Below are 24,382 nucleotides of genomic sequence, written 5' to 3'. Positions count from 1 at the left end.
ATAAAGCACGATCGATGGATTTAATGAATTGGAGTGACACAGATGGTTTGATAAACGTGTTATTTATGTAATACTTACTTGAATAACTCTGAATGTTACGTCAGGCCTGTTCTCAGCTCCTCGTTTGTGTAGTATATGTCACGTTCGCATACCGTATCGTTTAGCCTGTTGTTGCTGGTTCATGTCTGTTTTTGGTGTTGGATTTTGACAAATAAATTTGCCCCAAAAGTGCGACTTATACTCCGATGGGACTTATATATGTTATTTTTCACTTTATTGTGCATTTTATGGCTCGTGCGACTTATACTCCGGAGCGACTTACAGTCCGAAAATTACGGTAGATTTTGACTCTACCACCTGTTTTGTTGCTTCTGCGTCTGTGAACTTGTATCCATCGATGTGGAGGTTTCATGACACATTTACAACAGTGTGAAACCTAGGCCTGTTAAGTTGAACAGAACGTTTATTTATACTTGCATGAATCAACTTATTCAGCTGTATGAATGGCAACAAGTGGGCACACTGGTTTACAGTACATTCTGCCATCAAATGGAAGAACATTTCATTGTTCCACATGTCACTCTACGTCTAAATTGTATTTTGAAATTAAAAATGAATTTTCTGACAAATTAACTGAAATTAAGTCGTTTCTCACAGCATCAGTAGGATGATCTTGGTTAAATGGGTAGTAAATCTTGACATTTTAGTCTTGTCCTTCATGGGCACAAACACTGAGAACGTGTCGACAATACATTATATCTGAAGTTATAATGGGAAGGGTAAACCGTGATCAACCTCGACAGAAGCATTATTTATGAACAACGTGCTTAATATGAGAGTGTAACTTGCAGTTTTGTAAAAGTGCACTGCATTATACTCATATATAGTGCTGTCTCATACCCAGGTATTATGAGTTAGTGAGCACCCTGAACAATCCAAAGTGAAACGAAACAGGAGTTGTTTCAACAATCGTGTCTAACAGAGGAAATACAACTCAGCCAAAGAGGCATTGCAATGCAAGTATCTCTTGGGGTTCTCAGTCGCAGTTTAGCAATAGCTATAGCCAAGGCTATAGAGATGTGGGTGATTCATCTTGCTACCTTTCTTACTCTTTGGCTGCACCAGGCGAAAGGCTGCAGCAGGAGCATCAGCACAGCCTGGGTACAAGTTCTCAACTACAAGCATCCAATTCAGACTTTGCCTTTTCCTCCAGGGAAATAAGGATATACACTAGTAAAAAATGTTTACGATTCTCCAGCCAAGTTACGAAAAATAACTTTACTGAGGACGTGTCCGAAAGGTAAGCTCTAAAGCTGCATATTTATTGCTAATTTTTCCTTTACGTTTGTTTCATTTTCTTGCATACGATGCTCGGGTTCGCACTAACTCCATCCTTTTTTACACGCCACGCCAGAATAATTCGTTTCGGAAACCCTACGTCTAGATGTTGTGACTTTATCTAAGTACAAAAGTTGAAATTGGCACGTGCGGATTAAAAAAAAAAAATAGAATTCATCCAAAATGTACGATGTAAGATTACTTTTATATTATATTTATGTTTATGTATTTATATTCATTATAGTCATATTATATTATTATTGTAATATATTACCTGTATTGGGCTAATTAAATATTCACAAAGTAAAAATATTTAAATATTTAAGAATCAAAACTTGATTGCTTCAGCAAAAACTTGGGGAAAAGTAAACAAGAAGCGGTACAATGTTAAGTTTACATGACATTCGTAAAACATAACTTAAAGGCAAAGTGAGTCGTTACTTATGGTGACAATAAAACGAACAAAGCAAAAGCAAGTCGGCCTATTCACTACTGGGGCAATTTTCCAGCAAGATACACTTTCCGGTAATGAAGATGTTTGATACTAATTAGACATGTCAGGATGATCATTGCTGTTTGTTCTTGCATTGATTCTCTTGCGGCTTCACAACAGATAGACGGTCATTGAGTCCCTGAGGCAGAGAAGTCGCGCATTACTACAGTGCACAGGCTCAGAAATCACTAGTACCACTAGATGGCGATCTTGAGCAAGACTGGCAGGCCGCGTCTTTCAGGTGGCATCTGTTTTTCCACCAGTTGGGGTTTGAGTACCGAGAAGGTTATGTTCCCTGTGTCAAATAAATTGAACATTCTCAGTATTTCCTCTCAGTGAGCTGAGACCCTGAGGCAAACATCCTGAGAGTAGTAAATAACACCTCGAGTGACAAAGCCTTGCGAGTACTTGAGAGAAATCCCATTCAATTTCTGTTTTCTTTTCTTCTTCAACTTACATATTCCATTTAGTGAGAAGCTCTGGTGAGTGTACTCTGCAGTATGTCACAGAAACATTTGTCACAAATGTGCCCTTGCAATAACAGTAATGCAGTGTTTGACGACTCGGTTGCTCTTACTTTAATTAAATGTTTTTTTTTTTTTTTAAGATGACGTTGCAGGAGTGGTTTGGCTTATTGCTGTTGGTTGTAGTGGTGAAGCCACAGTTCATCTCACGGCTCAGTCCAGGAACACAATTGCCCGGAGTGTGTCTCTAATAATAATCCACACAACAATGTAATTCATATCAAATGCTATTGAATTTACTATGTTAGTAGTTAACACAGAGAATACTCAAGTGTACTTTTTCACTTTGCAGCAGGTATAGTTTCAGGTTAAAAGAAGAGCATCATAATGTGTGCAAGGCAAATATTTTAGAAGGTAACGACTACACTGCTCTCAAGCCCGTTGTGCAATTTTGTAACAGTTGCATTCAAAACAATAAAACTCCAGTGTCACTATTTGCATCATCGCTGTCAGTTAAGGTGGAGTGCTCTACTATTTTCTCATTTTTCTTTATATCAGTACCGTAATTTTCGGACTATAAGTCGCACCAGCCATAAAATGCACAATAAAGTGAAAAAACCCCATATATAAGTCGCACCGGAGTATAAGTGGCACTTTTGGGGCAAATTTATTTGTCAAAATCCAACACCAAAAACAAACATGAACCAGCAACAACAGGCTAAACTATATGGTATGCTAACGTGACATATACACAAACGAGGAGCTGAAAACGGGCCTGACGTAACATTCAGAGTTATTCAAGTAAGTATTACATAAATAACACGTTTATCAAACCATCTGTGTCACTCCAGTTCATTAAATCCATCGATCGTGCTTTATGTAAACAACGGCGCGTATGTGCCGCATATGCTGACGTTGGAATCGTTGTAAGTTGCATTTCTAATTATTCCACAGACCCATATAACGATATATAAAGTATATTTCAAATAACTATCATATTAAAACAATATTATCAAACCATCTGTGTCACTCCAAATCATTAAATCTATCGATCAAATTCCTCGTTCTTTATGTCAACAACGCCGCGCGTGCGCTGCAGAGATCTAGTATATAACTATATTGTAGCGTTAACAAAGTACCAGGAAAGACGTGGGTTTGGTAAACGGCTCTTTATTTAACAAAACAAGAGTTCAACGAGCCAACAACTACTGAACTTCCAGCCACGGAGGTGAAAGAGAGCTCCATAGGAGCGGGCGTGCGTAAAAGCCATGTCCGAGCCGCATCCACGTCCCCGGACAGCCACCCGGCCGAGCGCCGGCCCCCAACTTCCATCCACGGAGGTGAAAGAGAGCTCCAGTCGAGAAGGACCGGGCGTGTGTAAAAGCCATAATAGTTTTTCTAACTTTCTGTGTCACTCCAAATCATTAAATCCTTCAAACTCTTTGTCCCCCGTGTCACTTACAAACAAAGCCGCTAATGATGCCGGTAGTACGTGGGGCCCTTCGTCATCTTCGTCATCCCGTGATCCAATTCTTTGGCCTTTATGTAAACAACCGCTGCGCGGCACGGGTAACGTCACTTGCAGTTCAAATGACAGTAATCCCTTGCTACATCGTGGTTCGTTTTTTGTGGTTTCACTACATCGCGGATTTTTGAATTTTGAAAATTTGTGAAAAAAATCACATAAGTCGCTCCAGAGTATAAATCGCCCCCCCACCCAAACTATGACAAAAACCGCGACTTGTAGTCCGAAAATTACGGTAGTTTCACCTAAAACTGTTCCATACTGTAGTTTATGAACTGAGTGAGGGTCATCTGGAATATGAATCACCCATCAAAATTTCTCACTCAGGTTGAGTGTGAAATTTATTGGTTATATTCATGTGATCTTGTTTTAACCGTTTCAGAATATGCCTGTTATAATCTTAGAAATTGCTTCGAGAGTTAATGTAGATTGTGAATGCAATTTGAGATGAGATAAGAATATTGTTAAGGAGATCAACAAGCTTCCAGGAAATTGATTGTGCATGTTCAAATTTGTTTTTTCCCCCCATTTTAAGAATAGCAAAAATGTTATTGCACAAAGCTTGCCTATTAAACGAGCCAATTATTTATTGTACAAACTGCATTCGGTTAAATTTGGGAAATTATGTAAAATGTAAATAAAAACAAAATACAATTATTTTTGTATTTTGGTTTTATTTACATTTTACACAATTTCCCAACTTCAACCGAATTCGTTTTGTATATGTGCTAAAACCAGAGGGTTGTCATAATATTTAAAAGTGTGACTTGACATTCCCGAGTAGAGGGTCACAGTGCAAAAAATGACAATTGTGTTTATTTGTTGGTTCTGTACATGTTGGTAATATTTGTAAGTCAGCATTTTGACCTGTGACGAAGCACCCGCTATGTTTCCAGTCTGATGAATTGTTTCAACTCGAAAGCCTCCATGTTCTGTCAAATCAATATGTGTAATCAGTGTTGAAAAATGGGCGAACACTGGCTGTTGTTTCTCAAGGACATGTTACAGTATACCGTATAGATGTTTCAGTGATTATAATGAATTCATCTCGTTGTGTCCTCTGTTTGCGTTCAAGTGTTTGCAGTTTTACCAATGTCAGGGAAACAAAAATCTTAATTTACAATCAACTGGTCACACAAGGTAAAGCATTAAGAAGTCTGAGCCACAGCCCTTGTACTCGAGATGAAGGAAAGGCTGGACATCAGTCATGAAATTCAAATAGCACACAAGGTGAGGGTAAAAGGGAGAGACCATTAAGGGCAGCAGCCCAGCGGCTGTTTTATTCATTCTAATACAAAGACAAAGTGGTGTAAATAGAAAGGCAACATGAAAGACTCTTGAGTGCTTCTTGCCTTGTGGGCGCTCTGAGTGGATAGGAAAGAGGGTGATGGACTTGACACATGAATACGCACCCCGGGGCAATTGACATGCACAAGACAGGCTGTCATTCTGTGCTGTTACTTATCAAACATAAATTCACGGCATTATATGCTATCAAGGGTTCCGGGGTTTTGTGTGTTGTGTAAAGTGCAGCACTTGCAGGAGAAATGCTCGCAAAGTAAAACCAGGTGTGTTGGTACGGCCAAGTCAAAGATTTCTTGGCAAGAAAAATCACGAGTTTGCATTTTGCTTGATTTATTGTTATGGAAAGTTTGTTCAGTGACTTATGATGGCTTAACTTCCCACAAATGTTTTATTGCTTTGCACATCCTTCTGACCTGGTGATAGATAACCTTGCTAAGGATCCAGCATACCATTCCAATGGGCAGATTATATAAAACGTATCGAAGTAAATTTTGATCAGATAAAACAGAAATGGATGGTTTACCATTCAATCACGCTGCTTACACATCAAGACATACTCACATCCTTTGGACAATTTAGCCTGGACTCAGAGTGCAAGACCAAGTGTGCAATTCTGATGTAATGGCAGTATTTATATTTTACTGTCCAATTCCATGTCAAATTCAAGTGGTACACGCACGCACGCACGCACACACACACACACACACACACACACACACACACACACACACACACACACACACACACACACACACACACACACACACACACACACACACACACACACCCCCATGCACACTTACTTATGGTTGTCCATCGATTCGATGATGACCATCTTTTATTTGTGAGTCTGCCGATGTTTGAACAGTCCGGTCCTGGACCCACAGGTGTGGTCACAACCAGGCATGTGAAGGAGGGGCTGGGGGGGGCAGGGGTGGCTTGGCGAGCGTACCTCTTCGCACGCTTTGCTGCACGATGTTGTGTGCGCTGTTCCTCCATATGATCCACTCCCTGTGAGGAGCACCAGAGGGGTTGATATGGCATCTCTTCAGGGTGGTCTTCATTTGGTCTTTGAACCGCTTCTTCTGCCCACCAGCACTGCGTTGGCCCAGGTATAACTGACCATAGAGGATTCTGCGTGGGAGTTTATGGCTGGGCATTCGAATGACATGCCCCATCCACCTGAGTTGACGTTGGGCCATGACGGACCCCGCGCTACGGCTGCTTGCCCTCTCCAGCACTTCTGTGTGTGGCACGGTGACCTTCCATATGATACCAAGAATCTTCTGGATACATCTCACATGGAAGGTCTCCAGGCTTCTCAGATGGTGGCTGTAAATATTCCATGCTTCACATCCATACAGTAGTGCAGTGATACATACTGCTCTGTAGACCAGCACTTTGGTGTGGAGTTTGACCCTAACTCTCAGATCTCGTCCCGATTGGTTTATGTGGAATCCAGGGTGTCACTTAACAGAGAGCATAAACTGCAGCCGAATCATCCAGCATGGGTTAATTCAAGGCTCTGGTATAAAAATGTATTTTTAATCGTGTTTTGAATGCTTCTGCTGAGGTAGCAGCTCTGATGTCTATGGGTAGGGCATTCCAAAACTCTGAAGCCCGAATCAAGAATGCTCCTGACCCTGCGGACTTCTTTTTGGCCCTTGGGGTCTCTAAAAGACCAGTGTTTTGCGAACGACAGTGTCGGGACAGAACGTAAGGTAGAACTAGGTCGGCGAGATAGGAAGGTGCTAATCCATGCAATGTTTTAAAGGTTAGTAAGAGAACCTTGAAGTCACATCTTAAGTGGACCGGGAGACAATGCAAGTTGACTAGTATCAGGGTAATATGATCAAATTTTCCCGTCCTTGTGAGCAGTCTTACTGCAGCGTTTTGTACCAACTGTAGACTTTTAATACTAGACCTAGGAAGACCAGAGAACAAAACATTACAGTAATCAAGGTGCAACGTAACAACACATGCACAACCTATTTCCGCATCACGGGTTGAAAGAATCGGACGAATCTTAGCAATATTACGGAGGTGAAAAAACACAGTTCTAGTTATGTTCTTAATGTCTTTTTGAAAGGAGAGAGTTTGGTCAAATATAACACCAAGATTCCTTACAGTGTCACTTTGGGTAATAATACATTTATCTGCATTTACAGTAGTTTCCTTAAATAGGTGTCGCACCAGCCATAAAATGCACAATAAAGTGAAAAAAACCCATATATAAGTCGCACCGGAGTATAAGTTGCACTTTTGGGGCAAATTTATTTGTCAAAATCCAACACCAAAAACAGACATGAACCAGCAACAACAGGCTAAACGATACGGTATGCTAACGTGACATATACTACACAAACGATTGGTGTCTTGTTCAATTAATGATTTTGTCAGACAGTTTTATGTGTTTATCTGTTCCTACCACGTCGTGCTACAAGTACAGCAGGCAGGTTCTGCTCGACATCGGCGTGAGCGAGTTTTGCGGCGTTTTGAACTTTGATATGGGGACTACTCCGGCCTGAATCAAATCCGGACTCGTCCGGTACTCCTTCCCCGGATAGGCAGCGTCGGAAGCGGTGTGCAAGGAGGCAGAAGAGGGGCAAGCGCGGAGGCGTCCGGGCCAGGCAAGCGGCGTTCCCAACTCGGAAGGCCGTGCCTTCCATTCTTCTGGCGAACGTACGGTCGCTGGACAACAAACTGGATTACGTTCGTCTGCTGAGATCCATGAACCGGGCAGTGAGTAACTGCTGTGTGCTCGTGTTTACTGAAACTTGGCTGAATGTCAACATTCCGGACTCTGCTGTGCAACTGGAACGGCTAGCGTGCTATCGGGCGGACCGGGCCATTGAAAAAGGAGCAAAATCGCGTGGAGGAGGTATCTGTGTCTACATCTGCGACGAATGGTGCCGGGACTCTGTAGTTGTGTGCAGACACTGCTCGCCACTGGCGGAGTTTGTGATCATTAAGTGCCGTCCTTTTTACCTACCAAGGGAGTTTACTGCGATTCTGCTTGTCGCGGTCTACATCCCGCCTTCCAATGTTGGAGGTGACAGGATCACGGCCCTAAGTGAACTGTATCAGGCTGTCAGTGATCGGCAGACGGCGCACCCTGACGGTTTCATCATCTTCGCTGGTGATTTTAATCATGCTGACCTGAAGTCTGTCTTTCCAAAGCTTCACCAGCATGTTCATTTTCCAACTTGTGGTGACAGCTTCCTGGACCTGGTCTACACTGCACATAAAGGAGCTTTCAAGGCCACCCCCCTCCCCCACATCGGACTTTCTGACCACGTCACCGTACTGCTTACGCCCGCGTACAGACAGAGAGTGAGAACTTCCAGGCCGGTTTGCAAGCGAGTTAGAGTGTGGCTTGAGGGGGCCTCTGATGCTCTTCGGGACTGCTTTGGCACTACAGACTGGGAAATGTTTAACCGGGCGGCCACATGCGACGATCGGACGGACATTGAGGAGTATGCTGACTCTGTGACCTCGTACATCGCAAAGTGCATTGATGACTCTCACTAAGTACGTCGTCGCTCGGGCTAACTGGAAGCCATGGCTGACAGGGGCTGTCCTCGGGCTGCTGAGGGCCAGAGACAAAGCCTACAGGGCTGGGGATGTAGCGGGCGTGAGATCAGCCAGGGCGAAGCTGTCCTGGGTTATCAAGGATGCGAAAAAGGCGTTCTCTTCCAAGATCACTGCCCACTTCAAGGACAGCAGGGATCCTCGGGGCCTGTGGCGAGGCATACAGACCATCACGGACTACAAGCCCGCGCCGCGGAGCTGTGAGGGCGACGTCCCTCTGCTCAACGAACTGAACCGCTTCTTTGCTCGCTTCGACGCTCAGAACGACACTTGCCCGCTGAAGTCCCCTTCCCCTCCGGGCGAGCAGCCCCTGTGCCTCTCTATCTTGGGGTCTTGTTCACGAGCACGAGTGAGGGCAGGATGGAGCGCGAGATCGACAGGCGGATCGGTGCAGCGTCGGCAGTAATGCGGACTCTGTACCGGTCCGTCGTGGTGAAGAGAGAGCTGAGCCAAATGGCAAAGCTCTCGATTTACCGGTCGATCTACGCTCCTACCCTCACCTATGGTCACAAGCTATGGGGCTCTCCCTTAGAGATAGGGTGAGAAGCTTTGCCATCCGGGAGAGACTCAGAGTAGAGCCGCTGCTCCTCCACGTTGAGAGGAGTCAGATGAGCTGGCTCGGGCATCTCATCAGGATGCCTCTTGGACGCCTCCCTGGGTAGGTGTTCCGGGCATGTCCCACTGGTAGGAGATCCCGGGGACGACCCAGGACGCGCTGGAGAGACTATGTCTCTCGGCTGGCCTGGGAACGCCTTAGGATCCCCCGGGATGAGCTGGATGCCCCTGCGACCCGACCCCGGATAAGCGGAAGAAGATGGATGGATGGATGTCTGCCAGCACACTCTGGGGGATAACGGCACTCACGGCAGCCTCTTGACTCAACCCGTCTTACCATCTGTCAATACACTCAGTGGATCTGACCAGCATGAGAGCAAGTGAGCTATAAAGAATGATTCTGGGAGGGTGGGCAGGCAGAGCTGTGAGGATTTATCACCTTAGTTTTCATAACTTAGTCTTTCATCTCTAAAATACGGGTTTCAATCCCATTTTCTCAATAAATAACAAAATGACAAAATGTCTATGACAAAACCCTGGGCTAAGCTACTTTTAGTCACAAGTTATCACTCATATTCGAAAAGACTCATGTTTTGGCAACTTTGTGTTGTGGCTTGAACAGCAGCTACAGTAAATGTAGCAATTGAGACTCTGTAATTACAATCAATTATTCAGATTTAACATCTCATAGTCACTCAATTTTATGGTATTTTATGGTATTATTAATATTTGTTCTGAGGTTGTTTAACCTTAGCGAACAGATAATGAAGGCAATGAAAGGTGTCAAATTTTGCTGCTCACTCAAGTGAAATAAAAGCATCCAGTCTTATGCCATTAACAGTAGGCCTGTATAATGTAAAAACATTTATATGGTGCTAATTTGCTCTTTGCTTCAGGTATTCACGTCTTCATAGAGCAGTGGGGAAGCACTTGCGACAGACTTGAAATAGCCATAAAAGAGGCAAAAAAATAATTCTCTTGTGAAAGTGAAATGAAGTTTTCAAAGTTGTTCTGCCATTGCGCTGCTGTTTTCCGATGTGACTGATTGTGATGCACTCATTGAAATCAAGCAAGTGAATAAAAAGAGCAAAACACAAATGTTTGAGAGATCGTAACAACAGGGCTTGAGATTGTGACCAAATCGATTGCATTTTTGAGCTGTTCAGAATTTCATCTGGTTGTGTGCATACGTTTTAATGTTCCTGCCAACACAGACATTGTATTAGACATTGCCATCAGGACATCAGTGTTCTATGCTGGTGCATTGGCCCACGTGTCACCGTCAGTAAACAAGCTGGATGCATGTCCATTACTAATCCAAATGGCTTCTCCTGTCAAGTTAAAAGAACTAACAGAGTTCCTGTTTTTCTTTTTGGCTGGGGAACAACCAAAGCCTGTAGTTTCCTACAGGCCAAAAGGGCTCAGTAGGACACCTTCTACAGCTTGATTGCATCCGTCACTCTCATTGCCAATGTTAAGTACCAAAGGGTTTGGGGGTCACTTGAATGAGGAGTAGGACGACCAGGGCTCCTGTTAGCCGTGTCAACAATCGAAGCACGTAACATGGCGTACTGTGACTGCATGTTCGCTGCCTCTTCTAGAAAAGTCAAAGATCTGGTGTAAATTGGAGTTACAACTACTGACCAAATTTTCCCAGCTGACCCTTACAATCCATTGGAGTTCTCCATCGCGGCTATTCAAGGATGAAACAAGCAGCAGTGGAGTAGAGGAGCTGCCTCTAAAATAAATAATCTTAAACGAAAAGTCAAAGTCCGCTTTATTGTCAATTTCTTCACGTTAAGACACACAAAGAGATCGAAATTACGTTTCCCACCGTCCCACGGTGACTAGACACAGTACACAACACATAGAAGCAAACAGCACAAAGAGTAAAAACGAATAGACAAGAGCAATGAATAAGTGACAAGCAAAAACCCAAATAAATAAACAACAAATAAATAAATAGACAAATAAGAGCAGCAAAATGGGGCAAGCGTGCATACAGCAGACAGCCAGACTATAGCACAAAAGAACAGGACGTTATGCAGCCGAGGGTGGATGGGGGAGGGAATTCAGGATCCTGACAGCTTGGAGTATGAAGCTGTTGGTGAGTCTGGTGGTGCGGGAGCGCAGGCATCTGTACCTCTACCCAGAGGGCAGAAGATCAAACAAAGAGTGGGCGGGGTGACTCACATCACACACAATTGCGGTCGCCTTGCGGGTGAGACGGGAGGTGTAAATGTTCTTCAGGGAGGAGTGTGAAGCCCTAATGATCTTACTAGCAGTGTTCACTATGCGCTGCAGGGCCTTCATGTTGTATTCAGAGCAGCCACCACCCCACACAGCGATACAACTGGAGAGGTCGCTCTCAATGGTGCCATGGTAGAATGTGGTCATGATGGCAGGAGGAGCACTTGCTCGCCTGAGTTTCCGCAGAAAGTACAGGCGGCGCTGAGCTTTCTTCGCCAGCGACGCAGCGTTGGTGGTCCAGGAGAGGTCCTCACTGATGTGCACCCCCAGGAATCTGGTGCTGTTCACTCTCTCCACCACAGCATCGTCGATGGTCAGCGGCAGGTGTTGGGTGTGACCCTTCCGGAAGTCAACAACAATCTCCTTGGTCTTGTTGAGGTTCAGCAGAAGGTCGTTGTCCCTGCACCACGTGGCCAGAAGGTCGACCTCCAACCTGTATTGAATCTCGTCGCCCCCGGTGATGAGACCCACCACAGTCGTGTCGTCGGCATATTTCAGCACGCGGTTGCTGCTGTAGGTTGCAGTGCAGTCATGTGTCAGCAGGGTGAAGAGCAGCGGACTGAGCACGCAGCCTTGAGGGGCCCCCGCGCTCAATGTGATGCTGCCGGAGACATTGTCGCCAACACGTACTACCTGAGGCCTCTGACAGAGGAAGTCCAGTAGCCAGTTGCACAGGCAGGTACTGAGGCCCAGCTTGTCGAGTTTGCAGATGAGACGCTGTGGAACAATGGTGTTGAATGCAGAACTGAAGTCCACAAACAGCAATCTCACATACGAGTCTCTGTTCTCCAGGTGGGTGAGGGCAGAGTGGAGGGCAGAGCAGATGGCATCCTCAGAGGACCGATTGGCTCGGAAGGCAAACTGGAAGGGGTCTATGGTGGGGGAAGAACAGATCTGAAGTGCGCCATGACAAGCTGCTCAAAGCACTTCATGACGATGGGCGTCAGTGCCACAGGGGGGTAGTCATTGAAGCAGGAAGGAGCAGGATTTTTCGGCACAGGTATGATGGTGGCAGCCTTGAAACATGACGGGACGACGGCCTGCTGCAGGGAAATGTTAAAGATGTCCGTGAAGACATCCATCAGCTCCTCAGCGCAGTCCTTCAGCGCTCGTCCCAGGATGTTGTCCGGGCCCGCCGCCTTACGGGTGTTGATATCGGCAAGCGTCCTCCTCACGCTAACGGGAGAGAGGTACAGGGGCTGCTCGTTCGGAGGGGGAGGGGTCTTCAGCGGGCAAGTGCTGTTTTGAGCATCAAAGCGAGCAAAGAAGCGGTTCAGTTCGTTGAGCAGAGGGACGTCGCCCTCACAGCTCCGCGGAGCGGGCTTGTAGTCCGTGATGGTCTGAATGCCTTGCCACAGGCCCCGAGCATCCCTGCTGTCTTTGAAGTGGGCAGTAATCTTGGAAGAGAATGCCTTTTTCGCAGCCTTGATGCCCCGGGACAGGTTCGTCCGAGCTGATCTCATGGCCGCTTCATCCCCAGCCCTGTAGGCTTTGTCTCTGGGCCTCAGCAGCCTGAGGACAGCCCCTGTCAGCCATGGCTTCCAGTTAACCCGAGTGACGATGTATTTTGTGAGGGTCACATCATCAATGCACTTCGCGATGTAAGAGGTCACAGAGTCAGTATAATTCCCTCTCTCGTTTTTGCAAAGCACTTTGGTTCTAGCTGATTTGGGAGAATTTGTGACACCTTTCCCAGCCACGGCATAATCTATACAAGTCTTGGTGCCTTTGCCAGCATACTCCTGCGCTGACTGAACTCAAATCATTTGTTGGGCATGATACCAAGACATGTCTCAGTGCCAATGTGTGGATTACACTGTGGTGAAAACAAATGTTACACATTCTTTTGTAAAATGTGATACCAAAGTATCTCTCAACCAAAGAAATGAGGCTGACACAGTAAAAACAAACAAAACAAAAACTAATTGAAATGTAATATTAGTGGTGCATAGTGAAACAGAAGGAAATAGGATTCAATTTATTGGCAGAAAGCTTTCATTTAGCATCTTTAAGGAATCTGGCACGACCACAATAAGGGTGGATGGATGGATGGATGGATGGATGGATGGATGGATGGATGGATTTGGGTAGATCAATGGATTTGGGAGGATGGATGGATTTTGGTGGATGGATAGATGCCAGCCAAACTGATTATTATTTCAAGAAATATGCCACAGGAATCAGATTCTTTGTTTAGATTTATGATTGGTTTTTTCATATGAAACAGTACCTGCTCTGAAGTCAAATTGACACCACTGTAACTTTTATTCAATGTAATGGCAATGTTTTCAGCAACAGTTTAACATTATTAACGGTCTTATAAGTGTGAAAATAAGTTAACCACAGTCAAAGTAACACTCAGGCAAATTTCTCTCAACATTCTCATAACCTTATCAGTCAATGAGGGTGCCAACACAGAACAATATTAGACATCTAATTTATGACCATATGTAAAAGAAGAACTACTAACTACGAACTACTCTTTTCAGTGACTTTTTTCGTATTAGACTTCAATGGCATTTAAAAAATGGTTATCTTCTAAATTGTACAATATTTAGGGCTATCAATTTGTCAACATTTTAGTTACTTGCATGCAGTTGTGTCATGAAACGTCAAATTTTTATGTATATAAAGCGTACATATTTAATAAAAGCACAATTGTGTAATTGAGTTAATTTTTCTGGAAGGTGTGAACATGTGCTTGTTTTATGCCATTGATTTTAGAGTTTGTACAAATCGCACCAGCACAGTTTCCTTGAAAAGCAGAGATTCACAGTAGAATACATAATGAGCCTTTATGAACATCTTATATCCTTTTCTTTGTTGAATGATTCTCCCTTGAATGCATGTGTAATGAGAAATGAAATACCCCTTGAAAATAGCCTTGCTTGGTGCATGAGTTTGTTAAATACTACCAAGGTACTTTGTTTACATTATCTCTTGTTATACACATTGGTTTGAACATTCCTCACCAAGGAACATCAATTTTCACTCGATCTTGATTGATCTGACTCTAATCTGCAAAGTTGTTATTGCTGCAGGAAATTTCTAGTATTATATTTAGGCACAGTCAAATTGTTCATGGATATATTGTGTATGTGTACACAAAATCCATACAGTCAGATACAGCCGAAATTGATCCTGAAATGCCCTGTTCTTAATCAGCACCATACTTAGGCCTTTAATCAATATCAAACTGGGTGGAAGGTCCAGCCTGCCTGACAAATTACAGCGGGTAACTTACGTGAGTTGCGCAAAGGCTTTAGAAATAGCTCACAGGCTACAGCACCTTGACTGCCTGACAGACTTCACTCATGAATTACGCAGCTGACATAGCGGGGCTCTCGGGAGAAAAGTGCCGACTGAGGTGTCGAGAGTTTGCATCAGTTGTTTGTTCTTAAAGAACTTCAGAAAAGCTCAATGTCTTTGTCTCCTTATGTGTGACTGCTCTTTAAGACATAAATGCCATTCAAATCTGGCATGTGGCTTCAGATTTAAATAAAATGGCCTTACAAAGAAAGCAGGACTTTTGATGCAATGAACCATTGTGCCGGTGCCGGTTTCACACTCCTGTGTCCTGTCTTTCTTCCAGAGATTTCATCACTTTAATGAAGATTTGAATGTCATTAGAGTTTTGGTGTGAACTGCAGTGACGAAATGAACCCTGTTTAATTGTCCGACTGCCTGTCGTTGCTCACTTCAGCCCTGTGTGTTTACCTTCCGCAATAGACTTTGGTCGCACTATCAGCGAGTAAGCAAGGAAAATAGGGCACTCATTGTTTCAGAAACCAGCCAGGCCACATCAACTATTTATGTTCTGCGGCAACCCGATTCAAGCTTTGTTTAAAAGGGAAAGTAACCCATAGTCTTTAGTTGGTTTGTACTCATTACGCAGCATTGTCCATGCCGTATGTGCACCATTCATTAACAGTGCAAAATTTTGGAAAGTGTGGATTTTTAGTAATGCGCAAACCTCAATAAGACTTCAGGCCATGGAAATCAGGGCAATCATGAAAATTATCTGCTTCCTACTCATAGTGGACAGATTTGGTGGAATGAGATGGAAAATTTAATAGTGTCTTTTAGTTGCGATTGTCATAAGTTTTTCATGTAGAAAGTCAACGAATAAGAAGAGATGTATGGCTATTTTACAAAACTTGAAATGTCAATTTGAGCAGAATAATGTTCCATTAAGGAGTTGTCATTGTGGGGCTCTACGTAAATATAGCTCAGCTTTCCACAGCCTACTGTTTTTCTTTAATCTAGACTATGAACCACATTCAAAGGCTTCATCCCGGACCTTTGAATGGTTTGCAGGCAGAGAAAGAACAGTGGAAGACGCTCTCTCAACCTTAAGTGCCCCATTTTTTAGGTAGAACATGACATGATTGGTGATTCTTATGGTGAGCTCTTGTTTTGGTTTTCAGTTTGTGTGGCTTGTGGCAGTTGATGTCAACACGAGGGTCTTTAACATTATTAGTGCACGGTGGTGCACTGGTTACCACGTCTGCCTCACAATTGAGACGCTTTTGGTTTGATTCTACCTCCGGTCCTCCCTGTGTGGCGTTTGCATGCTCCCCGTGCCTGCTTGGGTTTTTTTACGGGTTCTCCGGTTTCCTCCCACATCCCAAAAACATGCATGGTCGCCCGATTGGTTTTAGGTGATATGATGATACACACATATGATTCTGCTAAATAAATTGTTTGTTTTTTTCTTAGGCAACCCCATGCGTTATTTTTTCTTCCTTGTCACCGTAGATATGTTCATGTACTTTTTGGTGATCCTGTTTTGCAAGTTGGATAAACGCTAATAATTGAAAGCCATTAGCAGTGAAATGCAAGAACCCTTTAAGCAACAAAAATACGACATCTTAATTGTAGAAGGGACTAAGCTGATCAATTTATTGACAGGCTCAATGACTGTTAATTCCATCATTCCAGCCTTGGCTTGATTACCTGTCTTTGACTATTGATCCAGGTAAGATAAAAGGAAGTGAATGGGCAGTTCAGGTTGATTTTGAGTGTTGGTGCACTGTTAATTGAATATTGCACAATGGAGGATTATTTTTTTTTTTTTACTGTATGTGTCACTGCGGTTATGATTTACTAACTACTTTAATAACTTCTTGGACTTTAATAACCTCATGGACACTCCCTGATTGTATTGAATTATAAGGTCCACACACTAACAAATATGACCAACATATTACTTCAGAATTCTGACTGGATATATTAGGCATATGGACGATATAGGTAGTACAAGCGTTAGGTGCAGCGTGGTGTCAAAGGATGGAGAGCTAAGATTAAAACCACGCCCTACAGGCATAAATGCCTTAGCTTAAAGCTGCACAAAATTTAACATGAGCAGTAAGTCTCCTTCAACTTCAACATTTGTGTTATCAAGATAAATACTAATTATATAAAGTTTATTCAGTTGATATAGGCTAGTTACTCCCCGTGTGATTGTGTTGACAAGCTGTTTGACAGAAATGTTGGTTAATTTAGAATTTGCCTCTCCAAAGACCTGAAGTAGGGTAATATGTCTTTGATGAATCATTTGATATATTAATCAATTCTGTTGTATCTTTTATGTGTGAAGCTAAAACACAATGTGTTCTCTGCTGGAGCATGATGACCCCTTTTTTTATAGCTTTAAAATAGTTTGCTTTTGATTTTCTTTGCCTTTAACTGAACTCACTCACAGGAAACTTTGCATCATAATTTTGGGTCTACCAAAAAGCCCAGAGAGAGCATCAAGTAAGCTTGCACTGTCAGCAAAATGGTGTTGTCTATCATTATGGAGCCACATAGAGCCCACGGGGGAGTGAACTGGTCAATGAAGCTTTCAGTTCCTTAATAAAGCTCTCAGTTTAGATGGCTTTGCTAGGCTCTGGCAGGTAGACATTTCATTAAGATCTTAGTGGCTCTTCGGTGGCACATTGTAGGAAAAACCTGGGATTAGTATTGTTAATGAAACCGGAGTGGTGGTTTAACATTCATTAAAGGTTCAGGATCACATTCAGCTAGTGCATGTTCTTTGTTTTATTTATTTATTTATTTATTTATTTATTTTTATTTATTGGCAAAGATTGCAGTATTTAGGTGTGTGCATATTGGGTTACCAGCTGGGAGGTCTACCTTTACGACTGACATTATGCCTCTTGCAATTTGATACTAGACGTATTGGATAATTTTTAATTTAATTAATGAGAAAAAGGAACCGTACAAAATGCCACTTCTGGCCAAGAACAACAGCTTGAAAAAGGGCATCTTGTTCACTTCCAAACCAAAATTATCTTGCATACTCAAGTGTGCATATAAAAATAAAGAATTAAAAAATAAAAACATATCGCGTGGCACTTTGTAAAATGAGTTAAACTACTATATCATATATATATATATCAGTGGATTGTTTTCAAGGGAAAGAAGGGAAAATTCCATCACTTTACCACATTTTAACGGAAGATTAGGTAGAGCAGCTTAGCGGCCAATGTTAATATTTAAAACTTAATTTTACAAAATAATAAAACTGAACCAATTATAGAGTAAATTTACTTATATTGTTGTCATACTCATACTAATTAGTGTGAAGGTGAAGACCTTCACACTATTGTTATTAGTGTGAAGGTGAAGACCTTCACACTATTGTTATTCTACTTTTTTGTTGTGCCCGTTTTTTTGTCCCTTAACTACTTCAACATACTTCAACCGATTCACTCCGTTCCACTTTTCACGTATTCCAAATATTCATGACACGTGAGCTTACATTTTTTTCATTCAAAAAATTTTCCGTTTTCACAAAATTCACAAATTTCCGGCAATTTTTGCCCCATTCATTCCTAATGGCAGATTCAACATTTCACATTTACGTTGTTCCAGTTTGAAATTCACATAATTCAACACATTCAAATCACATTGGGGACATTCCCAAACTTGGCAAATTCAAAAATTTCACGTTTTCACGTTTAAAATTTGCACAAAATTTCACAAAATTTCCTTTTTCACTCCTAATTTCTACATACTTCAACCGATTCAACCCGTTCCAACTTTCAACTGTTCATCTTTTGCCTACCTATTCCACACCTTGCAACCAAATTCTGCAAAATTTCGTTTTTCTACTCTAATTTCAACATACTCCAACCGATTCAACTCGTTCCAACTTTCAACTGTTCATCTTTTGCCTACCTATTCCACACCTTCCCATTTAGCAAAAATTTCACATTTTCAAATTTGAAATTCAACCAAATTTTCCAAAATTTCCTTTTTCCACTCTAATTTCTACATTTTTCAACCGATTCAACTCATTCCAACTTTCAACTCTTCATATTCTTCCTCCCTATTCCCCAAATTCACACTTACCATAAATTCCACATTTCAAATTTAAAATTCAACCAAATTTTCCAAAATTTCCTTTTTCCACTCTAATTTCTACATTTTTCAACCGATTCAACTCGGTTCAACATCATTCTTCCGCATTCCCCGAGTATTTATTCAACTTCTTCACCTTCACACGCAATTTCTTCAGGAATTGCAAATTCTAGTTATTATTAGTGTGAAGGTGAAGACCTTCACACTATTGTTATTCTACTTTTTTGTTGTGCCCATTTTTTTGCCGCTTAACTACTAGTATTTATTCAACTTCTTCACCTTCACACGCAATTTCTTCTTATCAATTGTGACTAGACTTTAGTGTGAGTTCAGCCATAAGAAAAAAAAGCTATGCCCATGACACAAGAAAGCTGTATCGCTCATAGATAGACTTGTTACAGCAAGTCATAACATATCACTTCATCTTCTATGCACAGTTTGTCAGATTTCCCATTATATTTCTTTTCTGTATTACCACTCATGGGAACAGTGAAACAGCTGTCGAGTGTCAGCATGAGTGGGAGCAGCCAGCGCATAGTGTGTGGATTCATCATCTTCATGATTTTCTCGGGCTTTCATAGTGTCTACAAAAAATGGAGCAATGAGTGGGTACTGTCTCTTGTTCTGCTGACAAATGTCACAGCTAATGTCAACAACATCAGACATGTACATTATGAGTAAATGATTTGAAAGGTATTTTGTTGTTTATTTCCAGTTGCATAGCCATGATATGCTACTGCTCCCGTTACTGTTTAACAATCACTTTTATATAAAGTTGTGCAGTTGTTGCTTCTCACAGAGCTATATTTGCTATTTTGTATTCTCAGAAATGATCATGTGCCTGCAGTACAAAGTGAGAGATGAGCTCACAAACAGTACCAGTGAGACGGTTTCTTTGAATTGCTTCTCGTTGTTTACGCATAATTGACTATAAAGTGAATATGCAAATTAAATTTCTTTACATACACACACGCACACACAGACACACCCACACACACCATTATCATCGGCGGTCACTCGGGACGAGTATGACTGGTTTCTTCTCGGGGTCGTCTATTTATGGGTCCACAGGTGGGTGTAGAGGCCGAAACGGGATCCACATATTTTTGTGCAGTCTGGGCAGGGGAAAGTGGTGGTGGGTTGTGGTCGTGCTGGAGCCTGTTTTTATCTTTCCTTATGAAGTTGTCATTTGGTTTCTGCGACACGGCAAAGTTCCTTTTCGTGATGTGCTGCACCTTCTTGCACCACTGCCCTCCAGCTGTTCCTGTTCAAGGCGATGCGCTCCAAGTCCTGAGATGTGGATTTGGAATTTCTTGAGATTGGTCTTGAGGTTGTCCTTGAAATGTTTATTTTGCCCACCTGGGGCTCGCGGACCTCTCTCCAGCTGGGAGAGTAACATCTGTTTGGGGAGATGGGTATCAGCTATGCGGATGAGATGTCCTGCCCATCGAAGTTGGTGCTGTATTATTAAGGAGGTGATGCTCGGTGTTCTGGGTTCCTCCAGAACGCTGATGTTTGTGCGTCTGTCCTCCCATTTCTCCCAGGTTCTCTGGTGGTGTTGTTCAAGAGCTCTTAGGTGCCTGCTGTAGGTTGTCCATGATTCTGCCCCATAAAGTAAGGTGGGGAGAACCACAGCTTTGTAAACGAGGAGCTTGGTGTTAATCTGGAGGTCTCTGTCTTCAGACTCTTTTCCGGAGTCTGGCGTACACTCCACTGGCACAGCTCAGGTGATGGTTGACCTCAGAGTCAATGTCCGCTTTGGAGGAGAGAAGGCTGCCAAGGTAGGGTAAGTGGTCAACATTTTCAAGTGCAGTGTTGTCCACATTTATGATGGGCGGAGTAGATGGCTGGTTGGGAGGGGGTTGATGTAGCACCTGGGTCTTCTTGATGTTCACGGTCAGACCCAGGGCTCTGTATGCCTTAGCAAAGGCGTTCAGGATGCCCTGGAGGTCTTCTGCAGAGTGTGCTGCAATGGCATTATCATCCGCATACTGGAGCTCCATGATCGTGGTGGTTCTGATCTTGGTTTTGGCTTTGAACCTGTTAAGGTTGAAGAGCCTGCCATAAGTTAGTTTAGTTTTTAGTTTAGTTTTAGTTAACGCAATATCCAAGACATACAACATGATACAGCAAACAGTATTACACAGCGTGAAAGGTCACCCCAACCAAGCTATTTAAGCTATTTAAGCTATTTATTTACTTATTCCCATAAGTATCAGATATTGGCCAGATATTCTTACATTACGGACAACATACAGATATAATAGACAATAAACACACAATAAGGCACAACAAGCAATAGACACACAATAAACATACAACAAGTAATAGATAGTCCCAGTATTCTGGTTACACTGGATTTGACGTGAAGTACATTAGCAATAACAATAGTGTGAAGGCCTTCGCCTTCACACTAATTAATAAATTAACAACAGGACACAGGCATTCATGCGATTAATAATCAGCACATTAAACATACTTTGATAGGAGTTGATTTTTTTGATTTGCCTTGAAGATGGATATGGATTGCAACATTTTTAGTGTTTCGTCAAGCTCATTCCAAATCTGTGGCCCTCTGCACACAATGCTAAAGCTAAAGCTTTCAAGTTCTGCCCATCCTTAGAGCGTAGGGGTTTTTGGCCGTGATGGCTTGGGCCGTAGACAGCCTTAGTAGCGCTGAAAAAGCCTCTGGTGTCACCAGAGTAAGTCACACTGGATTTCCAGTTCCCTTTCTGTCCACCAGGGGTTTTTAATCTGCTTCACCCGGCTCTGGACGTCAGCCTTTGCTCTAGAGTGAGTCTGTCTCTTTGCTTTGCTTTGCTTGTCATTTTGCCGGACACAAAAGGTTTCCTTTTTCTTGGAGATGAGTTGTTCTATCTCTGTGTCGTTCTCATCTAACCAGTCCTGATGCTTTCTGGACTTGTACCCGAGAGTGGCACTGCAGGTATCAAGGATGGAAGACTTGAGCGGGCTCTAGTGTTATTCAATCTCCTCAGGGTATTCCTGATCGAGGCTTTCTCCAAGAGAGGCCTGAAACAGCTGCAGGGTGGCAGTTTCGTTCAGGGTCTCAAGGTTTAGTCTCTGCCGGCTCTGCTTCTTTTGCAGACTCCTCTTCCTCTTGAGTCTGATGGACATCGTAGATCGTATCAGGCGGTGATTTGTCCAGCAGGCCTCTGAATCCATCATGGATATTTGCTATTTTGTATTCTCAGAAATGATCATGGGCCTGCAGTATAAAGTGAGATATGAGCTCACAAACAGCACCAGTGAGACGGTTTCTTTGAATTGCTTCTCATTGTTGATGCCTAATTGACTATAAAGTGAATAAGCAAATTAAATTTCTTTACACACGCACGCACGCACACAGACATACATTATCTTAGAATTATAAATGCATTAAATTACAAAAGTCCGGAGGTATATAAGTCTTGCTATACTGAAAACAAAACAATAAAAGAGTTCCTCCTTTGGAATGATTTCGTCGTTCACTATTCTCAGGAGACTGCAAATGTTAAAAATGTCTCTGTAGGAATCCATTCATTGATTATCATACCAGCCAGTTGTGGTTTCATAATAAAAAAAAAAAAAAAAAAAAAAAAAAAAGCACATTAATACCAACCTTGCCCAACAAACTCATAATTTAGGCAGGAACAAATCAAAGTCAACATTTAGCTGCGCTCAATTTATTGTCTTCTTCAAGGGCATTCCTTGCTTTTGTACTATCTCATAGTCTACTCCTCTACCTCATGCTCTGATTTGCTAATAGTAATTCAGCGTGATCAGTTCACCGACAGCCAATGGCATTCCATTTCGTACACTGCCCATCAGGGTTTTGTGGTTCCCTGTGGAGATTTTTGTTTGTTTGTGGAAGACAATGCGCCAAATGGCTTTATTTATTGTTGCTAAATCCTGGAATACAATGTTGCGAATACATTGATATAATTTCAGTTCAATATCAGCAGTGTTGAAAATAGATGGATGGACATACTGCACGCACACACACACACACACACACACACACACACACACACACACACACACACACAAACACACACACACACACACACACACACACACACACACACACACACACATAGACACACACACACATCCATTTTCTGTACCGCTTTGTCCCCACGGGGGTCGCGGGCGTGCTGAAGCCTATCCCAGCGGTCATCGGGCAGTAGGCGGGGGACACCCTGAACCGGTTGCCAGCCAATCGCAGGGCACACAGAGACGAACAACCATTCGCACTCGCACTCACACCTAGGGGCAATTTGGAGTGCTCAATCGGCCCACCAAGCATGTTTTTGGGATGTGGGAGGAAACCCACGCGGGCTCGGGGAGAACATGCAAACTCCACACAGGGAGGGTCGTAGGTGGAATCGAACCGCACCCTCCTAACTGTGAGGCGGACATGCTAACCAGTGTGCCACCGAGCCGCCTATGTATATATTTCACCAACAAATCGAAACATTATTTAAAGCAGTGTTTGTCAACCACTGACGCAGCATACTTGTGTGCCATGAGTGATCATTAAGTGTGCCGTGGAAAATTATCCGATTTCACCTTGGTCTCAAAATAGTTTTTGAAAACAAATTAACCAGGATATCAGCTCTGTGTTCATCCAAACATGCACAGGTTGCACACCGAGTAAAATATATTGAGATTGACATTTTGTACATGCAACCTTTCATATTGTAACAGTGAAATATTTACCAAATATCATTGCACTTTAAGTACACTTTTTATTTGAAAGAAGAAATATAAAAGATGATAAAACACGTTTTTGAGTTGTTTCCTATTCAAGACACTTTGATAAGAATGACTATATTGTTAATATAGGTGGCTACGTCTTAACAGATTTTTGTTGGTGTGCTAATGATTTGATTACTGCTGTCAGAACTTGTATTTGTCCCACTGTACCTACCAAAGGTTTTCTTAACTGATTTTCATGTTCTTCTTCCCAAAGGACAGTGGGAGGAGAACAATGGGGGTTGGAGGTGCCTCCCCCCAAATGTTGCTGTGGCTCAGACTGTTGAGCTTAATCTTTCTGGTGACTGCCCTGAACCCAGATGATCCCAACGTGTGCAGCCACTGGGAGAGGTTAGGTTCTTGAACTCAATCTACAATATACTGGACAAAATGAAATAATGCCACTTAAAATAATGCAGTGAACTAATGGATCCCTGTTACAAATCAAGGCTGACAGTTTTGTCAGTAATCAAGCAAAAAATGTTGACTCCTGAGGACAGACTGAGACTGTAAATTCAGAATGATGTTAATGTGATCGCTTGAGTGACCTCACCACTCAGTGCTAGAGCGTGAAATCCCAGTGCCAGTCCTGATGAGGGTAACCCTGAGTGCAGGTTCTGTGATCAATAAACTGTGTAATCTGCAGATATCGCACCATATGATAATTGTCACGGTTGACTAAATTAGATCCATTCATGTTTGGAGAAAGGAAACCGGCTCACAATATATTATATAAAT

At 42.7% G+C, this 24,382-nt stretch overlaps 1 protein-coding gene and 1 pseudogene across 5 annotated transcripts in view; one reads left to right on the top strand and one right to left on the bottom strand.

Moving 5' to 3' along the window:
• The first annotated feature begins 1,207 nt into the window (after window positions 1–1,207).
• The window catches only part of LOC147058835 (multiple epidermal growth factor-like domains protein 11), a 103,373-nt gene continuing 80,198 nt past the window's right edge, over window positions 1,208–24,382 (top strand). For all 5 annotated transcript variants that reach the window (XM_085908681.1, XM_085908680.1, XM_085908679.1 and 2 more), the window contains exons 1-2: window positions 1,208–1,300; window positions 23,862–23,995. In XM_085908681.1, the coding sequence (XP_085764807.1) occupies window positions 23,880–23,995 (116 nt within the window). In that variant the 5' untranslated portion in view covers window positions 1,208–1,300; window positions 23,862–23,879. The remainder of the gene's footprint in view (window positions 1,301–23,861; window positions 23,996–24,382) is intronic.
• LOC147058836 (uncharacterized) lies at window positions 21,427–22,075 on the bottom strand (annotated as a pseudogene).

This window comes from Syngnathus leptorhynchus, chromosome 3 (genome assembly GCF_054491065.1).
Source record: "Syngnathus leptorhynchus isolate UIUO chromosome 3, UIUO_Slep, whole genome shotgun sequence".
NCBI classification, from domain to species: Eukaryota; Metazoa; Chordata; class Actinopteri; order Syngnathiformes; family Syngnathidae; genus Syngnathus; species Syngnathus leptorhynchus.
Note: the sequence above shows the minus strand (reverse complement) of the source record. Positions and strands in the feature narration are given on the sequence as shown.